Here is a 17,889-nt window from a genome sequence, read left to right as displayed (position 1 = left end):
GATGAAATTGACTACAAAAACGTGATACACATAGTATTTGAATATATATATATATATACTTTTGGCGATCGATAAATTAAGTAGCTAGCTTTCAGGGATTGATGTCAACAACCACCACAAGATTTAACTATACAATTATGAGATTCTAGATTGACTAATGAGGACTCTTAGAAGCCATGAACAAACTTGGGATGGTTTTGTAAGCAATGATTTCAGGCTAATACCACCTAAAATGTCGGAAATTATTTCGAATTTTTAACAAGAAAAGGGTGGATTCTTCAACAGAATCTAACTAAACTATATATCAATGTACCTCAAGTTGGAGCAGTGATCAAGAGAGGAGCTTAATTTAGTAGGGGCGTGGCTCTCCACTCATTAGGAACCAATAGAATATACATATTTTTGTGAAAGTAACATGATCGATCTTTGGAGTTTTACTTTCTGTCATATCGTGATTTATGATTGAGATTTGTAGCAAAATTGCCAAATGGCGCGAAGGTGGCCAAGTAGTGTAAAAGTGGTGTGGGATAGAATTCTGTGTGCCAATGATTAGGCGAAGTCGGGCGAGTGGGTTGATATGCAAGTTATATAGGCTTGTCGGCCTACTAGCCTAACAATCGTCCTTGTAGTATGCTTGTATTCAGGTTAATAGGGTGGTTACAGATATTGTGATTATCGGTTATAACTGCACTTGCAATTACATTAAGCAGTTATCATTTTTGGGTAATTGCATCTGCCGACTAATCGCTAGCCGTGCGGTTATTGTGGTTATTAGAGGCAAATCGCACTAATCACCTATTTAGTAATGAACATTTTGAGTATTTTTTAGTGTTTTGGACATCATTTTAGGACATATTTTAAACGTTTTTGAAACTGTTTTAAGCATGTTTTAGTGTTATTTATTTATTTATTTTCAAAGTTTTAGTGTTTCAAATGTAATCCATATCTTGATTACACATTCCAACTTAAAAATGACAAAGAAAATACAAACATCATATGATGGGTTCATCTAGCTTAAAATAACAAAGAAAACATCTGAAATAGGGAAAGTTAAAGTTATAACCTACATATAATGGTAGGTAGATAGGGTTGATAAATGCATTCGCCAAACTTAAAATCGCTAACCGCATATCAAAGCAGATATGTAGATAACAGTTAAAGTTAATAGTTAGTAACGATAATAACCACTCCCTTGTATAATCATAGCTCTATTAATTAGTTCATAATAACCACGCCCTTGTATAATCATAGCTCTATTAATTAGTTCAATAAAGGTGAATTGTAAATCTCTTCTTCTTTCTCTTTTTCTACTTTAACTCGTTTTATTGTTATTTTTCTTATTTTAACAGTTGGGAATGCAATAATATATATATACCTTTCCGAGGCATGAGTGGTTTGCAACAGAAACCAAACAATTTCTTAAAGGAGCTTAATAATGAGTTCATGTCGGACTCCAATGAATCTAATTATGGTTAAAATAACTCTCCATGGAGCAATTGGGTGCCCCATAAGTAATCCCAAAATGTAAAGCAGGATTCATTCTCAATGACAAGGATTCGAAAATAATGGGTTAACTAACTTAGGATAGATGAAGATCTGACAAGTGTTGTGGGTTATTATTGTCGAAATCAAAGTTCATTCTCAGTGACGAGGATTCGAAATAATGTTATATTATGGTGTTAGGCACAAGTTAATTTTGTGATGACTAGATTTGCAAAGTGTTTTAGGCCATTACATATCGTCCAAATCATTTTCAATTTTCAAAAGCGCAATAATGACTTGTTCAAAAGCTTTTTCAACAATTCATTAACGGCTGATCTAATGCCAGTCGCCATTGCACGAAGAGGCAACAAGAGTATAATGTTATGTATGAGTAGAGTTGACAATTTTTGACACGATCTGTAAATTTGATACAAACTCAACATGAAATTAAATGGTTAGAGTTGAAAAGTTTGACCTGTTTAATTAAATAAATTGAATTATAGTTAACCTATATAGTCTTATACTCATGTCTCGATACAATCCAAACCTGACACGAGATATATTGGTTAGCAATTTTTGACTTGACCCGCGAATCCAATACAAAGTTAGATGATTAAAGTTGAGTGTTTTGACCCGTTTAATTAAATGAGTTAGGTTGAAGTTGACCTATATAGTCTTATACTGATGCCTTTTTTTTTTTTTTTTTAAAGGATTATACTCCTGCCTTGATATGACAATGAAATACAAATTGCCAACTCTAAAAGTGAGGCACAAGCTTTCTTGGGCCAAAAATAAGAAACTAGTATGAATAAAGTAGATTTTTTTTCGTTCATTTTATTAGACCGATATGGTTCAAAATATGTAATTTTTACATGGAATTTTTGTAGAAGATGTGATTCTCATGTATATTTTAAAGACATATTAATTAAATAAAACAAATTATTCTAACTCAATTAAAAAAAAAAAAAAAAGGTTTGTCCAACTACTTTTTAACAAGAGAAAAGTAATGCATGGGTATGCTGAGTTGGGCTCCGGCCTGCCGGATCAGACTTGAGCTTTGAATATCATGCATGAGCTTGGACCTAGTCCACTCTCTTAATACGCCCACTAGACCTGATCCAATCGGGGCCAGCCCTACTTATTGTTGGTCGCAACCGAACTAATTAAAGATAACAAATTGTCTCTATTTGGAATTATTTCACGCTCAATATTTTTATTTTATTATATTTAGATATTATTTAAAAAATTTAGATGATATATAGCAACGTATTCCTTACATTACATTTTGAGTAACATTAAATTAACACAATCCCTTTCATGCATACGCTTTTTGGTCCAAGGATTTGCTAGTTGGCGCTTTTTCTTCATGGTCGAGATATGCGAGGACTTCAATAGTATTTCTGCAAAACAATGGCAAGGTCAAAGGGTCTCCAGTTGGGGTCAAAGACTTTTCGATAATTAAGTTAACATCTTATATGTGAATAAAAAATATAATGGTGATTTGCCTATAATACCCATAAATTAGTGTATATTGAGCAAGATATACACGAATCAGTGTATATGAGTAATTTAGCACAAATAAAGTCATTTGTGTCATTCATTGAAAAGATAACACAAAAGCATTGAACAACTGAATGTTATCTTTACTTTTCTTTATTCCACATCAACAATATTCAAAAAAGAGGTGAAAACCTAGAGAGAAAAAATCGGTGAGGAGGAGGGAGTTCACAGGTGTGTCATTCTCGCTCCCTCCTCCTCCTCCTTTCCCCTCCCTCTACTCCCCTCTTCTTTCCTCCCCTTTTCCCTCTTTTTTTGTTCTTTTTTAGGTAATTTATTTTGGTTTTTTCGACTAGTTCAGTTGTTTCGGCCATCTATTTGCTTATGTTGCGCTACCTCCGTTTGCCATCCACTATGTTGTGCCACTCTTCGCCTTCCTAGAATCAGTTGCTAATGTGTTTGCAAAGGTCCTCTCGAACCCACACGCACAGAAAGATTCCGACCATCTGCTTGCACGCAGCCAGGCGGTAACGCCGCTGAGTTGGGCTATCTTGCTCCCTAGACTTGGAATATTTGGTAGGCGAATACTCATCACTATAGCTCAAACCCAAATTTGAGTCCACCAATTTTTGGAAATCCTTTTTACCAAGTTCATCTTCTAATGAAAGCAAGTCTGAGAAGCTGAGCCTTGGTTTCAAGCTCCCATCATCCGCCTGCGGCGAAACTTCTGCACTGGTGGCATTGTTGTTCAGTGCTTCACGAATCAAGGAAAGCCATTTGGCAGCTGGGCCGTTGTCCTCTGCTCCTAGCACATTCCCCGCATTAAGAGGGACGATTTCTTGGAACCTAAATGCAAAAAAAAATAAAAAATAAAAATTTGATCAAGAAATAAAACAGTCACTTATGGTAACACCTTCTCTCTTATTTCCTTTCTACCAAAAAAGGAAAAACATTTCAACGCAAAACACTCCATTCCAACAAACTAAAAACTATTTTTGGTGCTGTTTGATAGCTCATCTTAACCATTAGTGTTTTTTTATTTTTTTCGGTTTTGTTGAGATATAAAAGTGAAATGAGTTTTAATTTTTTTGATAGTGTTTTATGAGAAAAGTTGTTTGTTAATGTTTTTATTTTTTAGATAAAAAGAAAAAAAAATATATTTAGCTGACTTTTTTGGATAAAAATGAAGAAGGCGAGAGAAATGGCTTTCACGAGGCATAAAATCGTTTACGTAATTGTGAGATGTCCTTTTAGGCGGGCCTCCCTTCCCAAATTGATCTTGAGCTGCTCGAACATTTGCTTGAAAATGTAGGCCCCACAAGGATCCTATTACACTAACATGCCCAAATTGCAAAGAATATGGATATGCAATTGTATAGGATCTCAATCTCATTCATGAATGCATTATATTCTCTTTATTTTATAACATAAATTTTTATTGATTTTTCGTTCGGACCATACTCGCCCAATATTTTTCTATATTGTTGAGCCAGATACAACTCATTTTGCTCAATTTTTAACATACCAGCTTAGTCAAAATAACATTTGACTAGCCAAACGAGAATGCTCTAATCGCACATAAGAACATCGTCTTTTGTACACTAACAACTAGGCATATAAAATTCAAAAAAATTATGGTCCGTTTGATAAATATTTGAGAAATATTTAAAGTTTTGAATTTTGAAAAAAGTTTTAAGAAATGAAAAATTAAGAATTGATTTGGTATCAACAAATAAAAATAGATTTGCTACAATTTTGAAAAGTGTTTTACAAAAATAAAAACAATATAAAAAAATGTTGCTCCACAGTGGCGGCAATGACAATGGTAGTGATTCAGCGGCTTTAGTGGCCACCACTAAGCTACCAAATCTTATATCAGCCACTGTTAGGTTGCCAGATCTCGCTAGTAGCCCCAAAATAGTCACGTAAGAAAAAACGAAAAAGCTACGGAACTTTTGTTATTCCATAGCATTACTCTTACTTTTGTTAACATTTCAGATTATATATATATATACTTTTTATTTTTTAGAAAATAAATAAGTTTTTTTTTTTTTTTTTTTTCTTTAAAGATTGTGTCATTTTTTTTAATAGGTAAATCTTTTCTCATTCTATAAAAGATTCAGAGTATAAAGCTATTACATCACAGATTATAAAACTCTTAATAACATAGGCAAAAGCTATGTGGTTACAAAGTCGTAGATACATCGAAAAATCTAACAATCAAATCGTATCAATGACCCCCCCATCTCACACATGTACAAACTTCATATATGGTATAGATCTGCTCATAGCAGACTAGATCTAAGACATTGGTAGATTATATTCCTACAACAAAAGTTTTTATTTAATCGGCCGTGATCATTAAGCCCTTACATAAAAAATTATCTGTGATCAACTCGAAACCAGAACCACATAAACAAACAAAAACCACAAACAGCAGCAGAAGACTCACATAAAAGCGTGTGAGATTCACGCGATCCACGCTCCAGCGCGTTTGAACCACAACCGTCGCGTGCCGACCGAAGGGAAAACGTATGTTGTTTGCTGGACTTGTTGGCACCGGGAAAGGTGTAATAACATGTATAGGACTTGGACCAGCGGCGAAAACATAGATCTACTTCAGAAAAAGCTGATCTAAGAACCTTTGCAAAAACTGACAAAGACCACAAATTGGGGAGGAAAATGAACGGCAAGGCGGAATGGACGGCCAAAGCGGTGGAGGAAGCTGGACGCTACTGCTAGTGTCAATTTTTAATGTAAAGTGAACGGCATTTTAAGAAAAATCTTATATTTTAATCTTTTGATTAATGATCACGTCGTTTCAATCTAAAAATATTTAAATTAATATATATATATATATATTTCTGAAAACAGAGACAGAACATATTTTTTAAACAATATTAATGTCTTTAGACACTCGATTTGATATTAAAAGCTGCTATTAAAAAAAAAAACTTTAAAATTAGGAAGGAGTGGCGGCCAGCTGAGTGACATGCCTGTAATTACCTCAAGGAAAAGATCCTTTTTCATATTTATTGGGAATCTGGGATCTAGCTCCTCTTTTGTGCAGACAAATTCTGTCTCCATTGCCTCAATAACTTGATGGATTAAAGACATACTAAGATGGTATTGATAAACTACGCATAAAAGAACATTTGTGTCTTGTTTTCAATGGGTATTTTAAGACCTGTTTGAATCCCATTTTGCCATCCTTTTTTTTTTTTTTTCCTTTGTGCAGAAATTAAAAATCAAGCAACCCACAAGTAACAATACACCAAGATGTTTATGTGTAAAACCCTCAAATGCAAGGGAAAAAACCATTGATATTAATGTTGTGTGGTTTTAAGCCTTTCTCAACCTCAAAAACTTTACCTTTACACTTCTAAACTGACTATATACCCCTTCTACAAAACCCCAACAAGAAGAATTGAGATGCTCCAACATTTTTCACCCTTAAAGCATGGCAAATCAATCTAAACTCCTCGTCATTAGATGAATCTTAGGAACTTAATGTCCCTATGAGTGAAACTCTGGATCATCACAACAATTTTGCCGCCTTCAGGGCAGCGGTGAAATCTTCTTCGCTTTCCCAAGATTTCACCTGCAAAAATAGTGCAAAAACAAATTTAGAACTACAGAAGCAAAAACATAAAAAGGAAGAGGGAGTACAAGTTACCTCTTCCACTTTTGAGCCAAAATAATGCTCAATTTTTGACATGAGCATCTTGTCGTTATCTCCACACAACAAATTAAACACAGCTCCTATAAAGTACAATAGATCTGGTTAGCTCCCATCACTCCAGAGAAAAGGTGGTGTTTTTTGTTTTTTGTTTAAGATAGCGTTTTTATACGACATAAATGTAAAAACTGTTTTTGCTTTCTAATGTGTTTTGAATTATTTGATAATGTTTTGGGGCTAGATACTGATCTGACACGGCTTGGACATGCAATAAACAAGTTTAGGGCATGCTAACCTCTCCCTGACTTGTATTAGAACCTCCTTAAAATATATAATATACCCAAAGTATCATACTATATATATAATGTACAGAATGTTTGATAATTAACACACAAGTGTGATTTACAGAAAATTACTCCAAATAAAATGGACTGCAACTAAAAGATCATGCTTTGAGTCAAGCTAGCCAAGAATTGTGAAGAAAACAAAGTTCTGAAACATGAAAAACTCACCCTTGCGGCCAAATCGCCCTGTCCTTCCCATCCTATGTAAGTACACCTCATAATCAGGCTCCGAGGTTTGATACTTCACTGGAAGATCATAGTTAATGACCAGATTGACCTGCAGAAAAAATTCCCAGCATGTTAAATTTAAAGCACCTCATCATATTAACAGAGAAGAGTTGAAGGGAGTTTTTTTTTCCTGGGAAAAAGGAGTGGGGGTGGGGGAGCACCTGTTGTTGGTCAAAGCCTCGGGAAAGGAGATCCGTTGATATAAGAACTTTAGTTAGGCTCTTTTTGAACTCTTGGACTATTTTGTCTCTGTCTTCTGCACTGATAGCACCTTGAATGGTAGTAACTGCATAACCAAGGTCAGCAAGTGCCCTATGCAACATGATGGCGTTATCTCGCCCAAGTACAAATATAATTGTCTGCCCCACGTTCTCTCCCAATTCCAATATTCTGTCTCTAATCACAAGAGTCTTCGTGCGTTCATCAGGACAATGAACTTTGTACTGCTTCACAGCCTTTAAAGACAGTTCATCCTTCTTGACAAAGAGTTGATTGTAGCCTTCGACTATCCTTGAAAGAATTTTTTTGACATTTGCATTACACGTAGCACAAAACAGAAGAACCTGAAAACAAATTGGTTATCAAAACAAGTCAACCATTTTTGTTTCAATTAGACAAAAAACTCATATGTTGATCAAGATAACCAATCAAATATCTGATAAATCGAAACTTGCATATGCTAGTAAATCTATGTCAACATAACTAATAGCATAATCTTTTGTGCATGATCGATTAATCAGCGCATCGTACAGAAACAGTCATACAAACCCTGTAAATAAAGAAACATGTACTGCCTTTTATTAGGAGATTTTATGAATGGCCAACGGCTCTAGTTGAGGATGAATAGCAATAAAGGAGAAATTATCAAGCAGACCTACATACAAAGCAACTTATAGAGGAATACTATCGCAAATATCAATCTCCAATCTCGCTACAACCTACCCAACAAAAGAAATAATGAATAAGTTTGCAACAGATATAATTTGCAACCTTTTACTTTAAAATAATATCTATCTATCTATATATATAAAACACCCTCAATCCTTTATTCTCTGTGGGAACTTATGCACCACACCTATGCTGAATCTAGCTACAACCTACCTAACAAAAGGAGTAATGAATAAGTTTGAAGCAGATCTAATGCAATCTTTTACTTAAAAGTAATTAATATCTTTGTGTGTGTGTGTGTGTGTGTGTGTGTATATATATATATATATATTTATAAGTAACAAGTTTTATTAAAGAAAAAAAGAGCCCTAAAAAAGACAAACCCTAAAAAACCTTTTCTCCTTTCCTCAACGCAGCTCTTGTTTCCCTTTCTCTACCGAGAAAAAGAAAGCTTTGGCCTCCATGATGGAGTCTCAAGAAGCAAGACTCCATCGTAGAGGCCAAGTGCTCGGAATGGACGAGCCGGGGCTAACCCCCAACGATACGAGTTAACACGCGCCTCCGCAAGTGGAGTGCGAAAACTAGGAAAGAAAGAAAAAATATTACGCATTACTCTGTGTGTGTGTGTGTGTCTATATATATATACATATAAAAAGTCCCTAAAGTTTTAGGTAATAATTTTCATCAATCACCTTTGATCTCATTCTCAATGGTACCGCACCTATGCAGAAATTTTGAGCATCACATAAAGGGAACTGTATCTAAAATTAGTGGTTAAACTAAACGTTAGTTGAACAAACCTGGCAGTGAGAACTACGTCTTCCAATTTCCTCCTTTATTTTCAAGGAATCGTCCTTAAATCCGTCCTACATCAACAAAACGAGATTGAATAATCAATTTTATGTACCTAAAGATTAAAACATTACATACTAAATTTAGCTAAAGCAATTACCCACATGCAGGTATTACCATAACAATAAAGCAGATAATCATTTGAAAGAAGTAACATGCATGTAATTGGTATTCATTTTTTTTAATAGTAAAGGAAATTTTATAAAAAAGCACCAATAAACATGATTACATTAGTTCCAATAAATATGGTACCCGCCAGCAAATACACTTCCTAGCACCTTATGATCCAACCGAAGCCCCCTTATCCCCCTAAATCGCCTCCCCCCCACCACCAAACCAAAAAAATGACCAACCCCAAAACTTTTCCCCAACTGTAAATGTAATATATATTGTGCTGAGACAATGGAATAACATTTCCATAAATGCAAGTGAACTAAACCCAAGATCAACCAGCAAAGTATCAAGCTTAGTGCACTCTAATGGTTTCTGCTAGACCGGCATAATTTCCCAGGAACCCATAAATACTTCTGCTACAAAAAAACAGATTAACTACTGATCTCATTTGAATGTGAATGCAGGCCTTTTATGTCCACCCAGCACTGCTTTGTCTTCAAGAAGCAAAGTTTGGTTTTAAACACTATGTAATTCTTTAGTGATCCAAAATACTGATCTGCTCTTGAATTAAACTGACAATGACCAATTACTGTCCGAGATTCCTGCTCGAATAATTCAGGTAGCCACGGTTCAAAGTTTGAAATATGATACATAAATAGAGAAAAATAATCTTCACATACAGTAATAGTACATGCACGCAAGTCGACCAAAGTACTGATCTTCTCTTGAATTAAACCAACTGGAACCAATTATAGGTTGCCATGGTTCAAAGTTCGGAATATGATACACAAATAGAGAATATATAATCTTCACATGCAGTAATAGTGGACACAAGCAATTCAACCAAATGGTTCAAAAATCATGATACCACAAGATTAACCATATAGTCCCAAACAAATAAATCTGCCTACCCAAGCAAACCAAAGATCTAGATACAAACAAAATCAAGTAATGAAGTTTTTTAGATGTAATGATAATACTTCAAATTTCACCAAATATAAAAATAATCAGCAAGATAAAATCTACCTCAGCAAGCATGTGATCAGCCTCATCAAAAACAAGAATCTTCATTTCAGTCAAGTCCAATTTCCTATTTGACATCCATTTCTTGATTGTACCAGGAGTTCCTATGACTGCTTGTGCTGAGACCGGCGGTTGTTTCGATATTGGCGCATAATGTTTCTTATCCATTGCCACAGCACACTCTGAAGTTATACTTGTGTACTGCCCGATCTTCCGAAGAACTTCCACGTTCTACCAGATAGATACAGTTAAAATTTGTTTAGTGGTATGACAAGGAAGCAAATGAATACATTTCAAAAACTTCTTGTTTACCATCTGAGCTCCAGAAAATGTGAACCAAGGATATCATACTAGAATAAATTCTTTCAAGTTGAAAAGCATGAAATTCAACAAGCCCATTGGTTCAAGTTTCAAAAATGCACTTTAAGAAAATCAGATCATTTCTAAATTATACTAAGGACATAACCGTCAAAAGTATTTCATCAAATGCTGTGTTTGGTTCTTTGTTGAGCTTTCCTAGACAGTTTTCTTATTGAATTTTAGTGGCCGGGTTGGAATTACTCTGAGTTTAATTTACACTAAGGTATTAGTCTACATGCGCAGTACTGATAAATAACGGGTAGTTCCAAAAGGCAAAGAATAATGTTATGGGTATTACAGTTTACTACAAATTCTATACAAACTAAGGTGTGAGTCCCCAGGCATTTAATTACCATGTTAATCATTAATTATAATTAAGTTTTCAAATATTATCAAAGGAGAATAAAAGTTGAAACAATTTTCAAACAGTTGTGTTAAAATGATTATCAAATCTAGGAAATGTACCATTGGATGACTTGCTCTTCCCATTATCCTTCATGCTGTTCAAATATTAAGATGATCAAAGCTTAAGAATTATTTCATCTAATATTACAACGCTCAATAATCTTTTGTTAAATTATTTTGAGAAACCTGCCATTGGATTAAATACATGTCATTGAATTATGTAACATTAATCCTAACTTTTATTTAGTCCCCAAGGTTGACATGAATAGATATATACACGTGAATATAAAGAGTATTTAAGGAGACTGTTTAGACTTTACTCAAGAAAGACACCCAATGCCCAATGGTAAATTATTACAGCCATTAAAACAGACATTGTGGGTTGAATTCTGATAATTGGACCAAAGAAATTACTAAAAAAAAAAGTGAGGGCATTAATTAATTTTGATTTGTAGTCAATAAAGCGATAATCCTACAATTATAACGAGAGCAAAGGCTGACCTGAATAGCCAGCTCTCGTGTGGGACAGACACAGAGTGCCTGAGTAGTCTTCAGGTCGGGATCAATGCGACTCAACATCCCAAGCACAAAACAAGCAGTCTTACCAGACCCATTATCTGCCTGCGCCACCAAATCTCTGTGGGGAGGATCCATGATCAAAGGCAAGCTGACGCCCTGGATTTTGCTGGGCCTTTTGAAGTGCATCTCCGCGTACAGGCCCTTCAGCAAGAGCGGCGACAAGTTGAGGGCTTCAAAAGTTGTGGCAGTATCCTGCATCAAAACTAAACAACCCAAAATCGTATTTTTGTTACTGAGAGGACAATTGCTAAGCTAAATAGAACAATTGATGGCTGAGACTGAGACAGAGAGAGAGAGAGAGAAAAAAAAGGTTACCATCGCCGTCCTTGTCGAGGACAGTGAAGGCCTCTGCGACCTGCTCGTCCTCCTTGTCATCTGCGACGTGCTCGTCTTTATAGAAGAGAGTGAAGTCTCTGACCTGCTCGTCCATCTGAAATTTTGAGAGGGAGACAGGGAGAGCGTCTGAGAGAGGGCGAGAGGGAGACAGGTAGAGCGTCTGAGAGAGGGCGAGAGGGAGACAGGGAGAGCGTCTGAGAGAGGGCGAGAGGGAGACAGGTAGAGCGTCTGAGAGAGGGCGAGAGGGACACAGGTAGAGCGTCTGAGAGAGGGCGAGAGGGAGACAGGGGAGAGCTTTGAGAGAGGGCTTGAGGGACAAAGGGAAAGAGTCGAAATTTTTTAAATTTTTGAAATTTAATTATATCCGTTCGAGTTCACCTTAGGCTTAAATGCATCTTTGTCAACATTTCCCTCAAAGCCGTAAAAGACAAAAATGGCCTTAAATTTTTGTCAAAAAAACAAAAATGTCATTCAAAATTCAGAAAAAAAAAAAAAACACAAAACAAAACAAAACTTTACTTTGATCAAGAGAAAAAAGTTTTGTTCCTGAAGAAAAAAACTTTGCATATTTTTTTTTGACCTTTAATATTTTTTTGACATTTTTTTCAAAAAAAACAAAAATGTCATTCAAAATTTCTGGGAGCCCGGATATTGAAATATTGATGGGTTGGTTGTGAGGGAACTGAAACGGGGAGAATAGAAAATGAACATTTGATGGTCAACCGGAATTAGAGACCGCCTTGTTTTCAATGTTTTGACTCAGATTACGCAACTACCCTTGCAATGAAAGTAGATTTGGCCCATTTCTGTGGGTTAGTTTCGTTTATCCTTTGCTGGTATGCTAAAATTGCTTTATCATGGGTTTCTTCTTTCTTGCCCCCGCTTAGTTTCTCAGTACAGCCCAGTTTCATTTGGATCTTACATGTAAGTATTTGAACCCCATTAGAGCATTCTTAATGGATTAGCAAGGTAAGCTCGAAAACTCATTTTTGTTAGGGGTAAAAAAGGGGTTATGGTTAACTATTATTAGTTAAAACCGCTAATCTCAATTGCCTAAGCGGTTAGTAAAATCGAATTTCAACCCTAATTTTTAATAAAAGTTTGAGAAAGAATAAACAATTTTTTTAAAAATAATATTTAAATGAAATAGTGAAAGTGAATTGTTAAAGTAATTAGTCTGCTCTGAATACTCTAAAAAAGTGAGTTGTGGTGAGTAAAATTTGGTAAGGCTGCTAGAAATGCTCTAACAGTCTCACTATTTTAACAATCAACTTTCACTATTCTATTTAAATATTATTTTTCAAAGATTTGTTTATTTTTTCTCTAACTATTAAAGGATGAGAGAGAAATGAAAAACAAAAAGGGAGAGAGAGAGTGAAATTTTTTAATTATTCAATACAAATAAAAAAAAAAAAAAAAATACTCACTATTAATAGTGAGTACTGTTCACTCACCATTTTTTTCTTATTAAAATTGTGAGACTAAAAAAGAGTTTTTAACCACTTTTACCAGATTGTCTCACCAAAATAACCTAAAAATGGTTTTGATGAGGTTGCAAATAGTGCTCTTATACATTAAATTCTATAAATATTTATCTACTTCATTTAAATATTATTTTTATTATTTTTTTCCATTCTTATAGCGGTTGGAAGGTATTCTTATGAAAATCTATTCTTGAAATCAAAAGAGCCTTAGAGCATCGACAATAGATAAAAACAAATCATCCTTCAAAAGTACATTCTAATGCAAAGATGATAGATATTAAAAATTATAGCACAAAACAAAAACACAAAAAAACGCTATGTTCTCTCTCCTCAAACCCTTCCATAGTCTCCCTCCAACTGCTGCCATGAAATGAGGGAGTTTTGGCTCCCTCCTCCTCCTCTTCCCCCTCTAAATCCCTTTTACTCCTTCCCCCTCCCCTTCATGCCTCTCCGGAGGCTCAAACCACCTCTATGGAGGCTCTATCCGGTTTTTTTGGAGGTCCTTTCCGATGCCTTTGACGTTTTATCATTGTTTAATAAATGCATTGTCTCTTCCTATATTGTAAAACGTCTGATCACCACTTCCTCCACCTATCCACAACCTTAGAGCCGCCCCCTTATTGAAATTTTTGGATTTGGTTTCCCCAAAATCATATTTGCTCATTTCAAGAAGCCCCAGCCCCTGCACTCGCCACTCCACCATGCTCCTGGGAGTCTCCGTCACCAAACGTCGTCAACCCGGTATCCATCGGACCACCACGCGCTGGAGCGTGTATCACACACGCCTGCGAGTAGATCTTACTCCCGGGCGCTTGCACCTCATAAAACAATGCGTGACCCCTCTGTTTCTCCGCTTTGCCACCTTCAACAGTTGTCGTAGGTCTCATGAAGCCATCTTTCATCTCTTGACATCCCTTGCTAGCGCGTGGTCATCATGCGCCGGTGAGCGGCTTACACACACCGACCTTCAATCGTGTACTTATTGCCTTCTCCAGCCTCGACTTCGATTGATGCTACTGTGTTTTAATTTTGTTCGTTTTTATGTTTTGTTGTAGTTTCAGGGCTTCATATGCCTTTTCCACCCTTCTTGGTGCTCTCGCAACCTGGTTGCAGATCATTATGCGGTGTCATCTGGACTCCGTGCTGGTTTTCCTTTTAATTAGCTTTAATTCGACTTTCATCAGGGTTTTCCATGCTGCTCTAGCTCTCTTTCGCTATTACAGTTGTACCTTTTTTATGTACACCATCTCTAGTGCCCCTTATCAAACCACCTTAATTGGTGGCCAAGTTTTTTGGTCTTTGTGTTAGAAAAATATAGGCCGCGTCATTTATTTGATACATTCATTTTTAATTTTTGATTACTCATTCTAATAGGGTCTTTTGGGGCTTATTATTGGGTTGTCCATCCCTTTGTTGTTTGTTATAATCCTTTGTTTTATCTGTTAAAAAAAAAAAAAAAAAATTATGGCACGAATGAATGATAGTATTGGTATACCCATTTTCCGCAAAAGGCAATTAACAATGAATGTTTCGCAACTCAATGTGTATGCAAAACAATTTTCAAACATTTGGGTTGAATGACTACATGATTTAATCAGTGCAAATTTTGACATAATATGTGGTGTTGGAATATCATTTGATTTAAAATCTTAAACAAAGAAAAATGTTTAATATACTAATACTTTTATTATAAGTTTCTTACAAATTCGTGAGACGCTTCATATTTATGAAAAATAGGTGCTACATAGACCGTCACATGACGGTCTACATTCTAGTGGTTGGCATGATAAGTGCCATATATGTAGATTGCTGTCAATTTATAAAAAAACTTGTAGTAAAAAATGTAATATTCCCTAATCAATGAATTTGATTTATTTTGACTAAACTTTTTACCAACGACTTTCTTTATTCTTCTTTTGGGTCAACAACTTGTGAGTTTGAATGGGTTTATTTTAACTGTACTTTTTACCAAGCCTTTACAAAGAACAAACTGAGATAAATAATTGAGATTTACTAAATAGTGTTTGGGATTATTCTTACACGAGTACCCTCTAAATTTTACAAGGTGCTCAAAGATACAAATAAAAAAAAAAAAAAAAAAAAACTGAATATAAATTAAAAGATTAATTGTCCCTTGCGTCATACTAAACCACTTTGAAAGCTATATTTGATCTTAACATACTATCACGTTCTTGGACCGAATTATTCAATCCCAATCATCCTAATAAAACCATGAAGGTTTTATTGCTAGATGCCTATGTCAAAACACGTGGCAGAATAACTAGTACACCATGACAAAGAAGAAGGTGAAGTAGGAGGCGAGCAGTAAGATGAACAAGAAGGGAGGGTTTCTGATCATCAAAGGCACCACATCTTCAAGCAACCCTTGTGAGCCCATAATTCCTTCTCGATATTGGTAGTAAGATTTGTTGGGCTTTCTTGGGCTTCTTGAGTTTGTTGATAATCATGGGCTTCGGCCTATGAGATAGTCTTATTGGGCTTCTTGATTACTGGATCCACATACTGGTTTTGGTCGTGTAAAAAGTATGGGTAAGCATAGTGTAGGTGGAGCCCTTCATAGGTAATGATAAGTGTCTCTGGGTCCTCACTCGACCTTTCCACCTGCTTCTTTGCATTGCACCTTGGGTTTGTAACTTTGTAAACCTGTAATAGCTCATGTTTCCCATCAAAATCACAAATAAATATAAGATTAAAAAAAAATATTATTCAACAATTTTTTTCAATCCAATTTATGATTAATATATCCATTCTTAAGGTTCAAGAGGTCTGCTTACGTGGAGCACAAATGAAAATGGCTGCCATATTTGGAGAAGATCTAAAATTGGACATATATCTCTATTATCTACCACTACTAAGCTATTTCATTTATTGGACATGCAAAAAAAGAAAAAGGAGGCGCATTAATTTTGTATGACAAAGACAGCAAAGAATTAGTATTTAGTAACCCTTCGTACAAGCCAATTTAAATTAATTATTATTGCAGAAGAATTTCTAAAGCATCACATGAAAAAGTACTGTTCGATATTACATCACATGTTTTTCATGGTAGAAGCAGAATTATACCATAATGTCCATTTGCAGAACTCAGTAAACATATTCAGATTGGGCCTTGTCGACCATCGTGTTCCACCATTTCTCAAAAAACATGGTCACCCAAGAGTCCAAGACCAAGTTGATCACAAAAATTATTTAGTAGATTAGAATACAATTGTTATTAACTAAAACGATATTGTTATAACACAGTTTTTCGATAGATGACGTGGCACACTCTCTGGGCTGCACAGTTGTGTTCAAGGACTGGTCGGTCGTTGCACGGTGGTGTCCGAGGAAGGGTCGGTCTTGCACACAAGAACAAAAAATAGGGTTAGAGTCTCCGGTGATTTCCCGGTGGGAATACTCCGATGCCTAAGTCAGTAATCAAGGAGGAAGATGTAAACAACACAGAGCTTGGATAGCAAAAGTTTCGATTACCTTAATATTGAGAAATGACTTATATTTATAGGCATGCGAGGAGTTCGATTTCCCATATGTTTAGGGACTTTATCCTTCAATATCTGCTGTGTAAACATTTGAAAAGTGGGATAGTGTTTGTTAGCTATTCTGTGATCTTAGTGGCCTAAGATCAGGGGATAAGGATTATGGCTTCCAAACGATGTCAAGTCAAAATGGCCGAGTTGGACTCGGTCACCTACATCAGCTTGGAAGCCAACTGGCGTATCTTGATCGATATAGATAACTTGAATAATGGAGGATCAGTCATATCTCTATGATGGAATGACCAATGTGCCCTTCAACAGTTGACTATCTTGGCTCATGAGTTATGCCTCAAGCTAGGAGCCTGTGACCTCCTTGGGCTATGTCAACTGAGGGCTCGGCAGACCAACATATTTACGAAGTCTTGAGCTTAGGGCTTAGGGCCCGTTGGGCCTTATGGGATTGATCCATGACCCAACAGTTACCCCCCAATTTCTTGGTTTGGATGACTATGAAAATTTTTGTGTCTTCTAGGAATGGATCAGTCTCCCGATGTCCGATTCCCGACAGCAATGTGTCCGAGGCTTCCGAGCGGGGGAACCCTAACTCCAAATTCAGGTTTTGGCAAGATTTTTCCTGCTAATTCTTTGCCGAGCCATTTGATATACCCGACGGCCGGTCAGTTCGTCTGCCTGTCGATTCGAATGGCTGAGTTTGGGTCCACGTGTCGACATTGGTATGGTCGTCCATGCGTCATCATTAACAGGCGATAGGACGCGTTTGCTACGGCATTTAATGCGCGCGTTTTCAAGGCGTCTTCTAGGGTTCCAATGTGTCGACGTCTTTTTGTCTCGTCAGACTCCTTCATCTTCTCAGACCCTTTCATCTTCTTAGACTGGCTATAAAGGTTCGTCGTTGCTTATTCTCATTTTCTGTTGAAAATACCATTCTCGTGCACAAAGCTATGCAATCTTTTCAAAAACCCCCCAACTGGCTTGCTTTCATTTTGATTTTTCTTTTCAATACTTCTTTCTTCGGGCAGTATTTTTTAGGGTTTCGATCAATCGAGCTCTTTCTTTTCCTTCCTGCCAGCCATTTGTTCATCCTAACAGTCCAGTCCTCA

At 36.1% G+C, this 17,889-nt stretch overlaps 1 protein-coding gene and 1 pseudogene across 2 annotated transcripts; both read right to left on the bottom strand.

Annotated features, from left to right (window-relative positions):
- Positions 1 to 6,282: 6,282 nt before the first annotated feature.
- Positions 6,283 to 12,165, bottom strand: LOC132192091 (DEAD-box ATP-dependent RNA helicase 38). 2 transcript variants are annotated; one of them, XM_088511467.1, is made up of 8 exons: positions 11,767 to 12,165; positions 11,374 to 11,654; positions 10,111 to 10,338; positions 8,919 to 8,984; positions 7,392 to 7,793; positions 7,171 to 7,279; positions 6,656 to 6,741; positions 6,283 to 6,580 (listed from the first exon to the last, which is right to left on the bottom strand). In XM_088511467.1, the coding sequence occupies exons 1-8, from the start codon at positions 11,879 to 11,881 to the stop codon at positions 6,518 to 6,520; spliced, it is 1,350 nt and encodes a 449-aa protein (XP_088367593.1). In that variant the 5' UTR covers positions 11,882 to 12,165; the 3' UTR covers positions 6,283 to 6,517. The 2 variants fall into 2 exon arrangements, with proteins under 2 accessions (XP_088367593.1, XP_088367594.1); XM_088511468.1 differs by lacking the exon at positions 8,919 to 8,984 and having other exon boundaries at positions 11,767 to 12,162.
- A 3,353-nt stretch (positions 12,166 to 15,518) lies between these two features.
- Positions 15,519 to 16,367, bottom strand: LOC132191294 (putative WRKY transcription factor 57; annotated as a pseudogene).
- Positions 16,368 to 17,889: the final 1,522 nt, after the last annotated feature.

This window comes from Corylus avellana, chromosome 10 (genome assembly GCF_965113065.1).
Source record: "Corylus avellana chromosome 10, dhCorAvel1.hap1.2, whole genome shotgun sequence".
In the NCBI taxonomy this organism is placed as follows: Eukaryota; Viridiplantae; Streptophyta; class Magnoliopsida; order Fagales; family Betulaceae; genus Corylus; species Corylus avellana.
The sequence above is the reverse complement of the archived record's forward strand: the minus strand, read 5'-3'. Positions and strand labels throughout refer to the sequence as shown.

What these genes read in the sequence shown, in the direction of transcription:
- LOC132192091 (XM_088511467.1), bottom strand. Translation starts at nt 11,881, where the DNA reads ATGGACGAGCAGGTCAGAGACTTCACTCTCTTCTATAAAGACGAGCAC. An exon ending in GAGGCTTTGACCAACAACAG is followed by an intron (nt 7,280 to 7,391) that starts GTGCTCCCCCAC and finishes TTTTTTCTGCAG; the next exon opens with GTCAATCTGGTCATTAACTA. An exon ending in TTGGCTCAAAAGTGGAAGAG is followed by an intron (nt 6,581 to 6,655) that starts GTAACTTGTACT and finishes CTATTTTTGCAG; the next exon opens with GTGAAATCTTGGGAAAGCGA.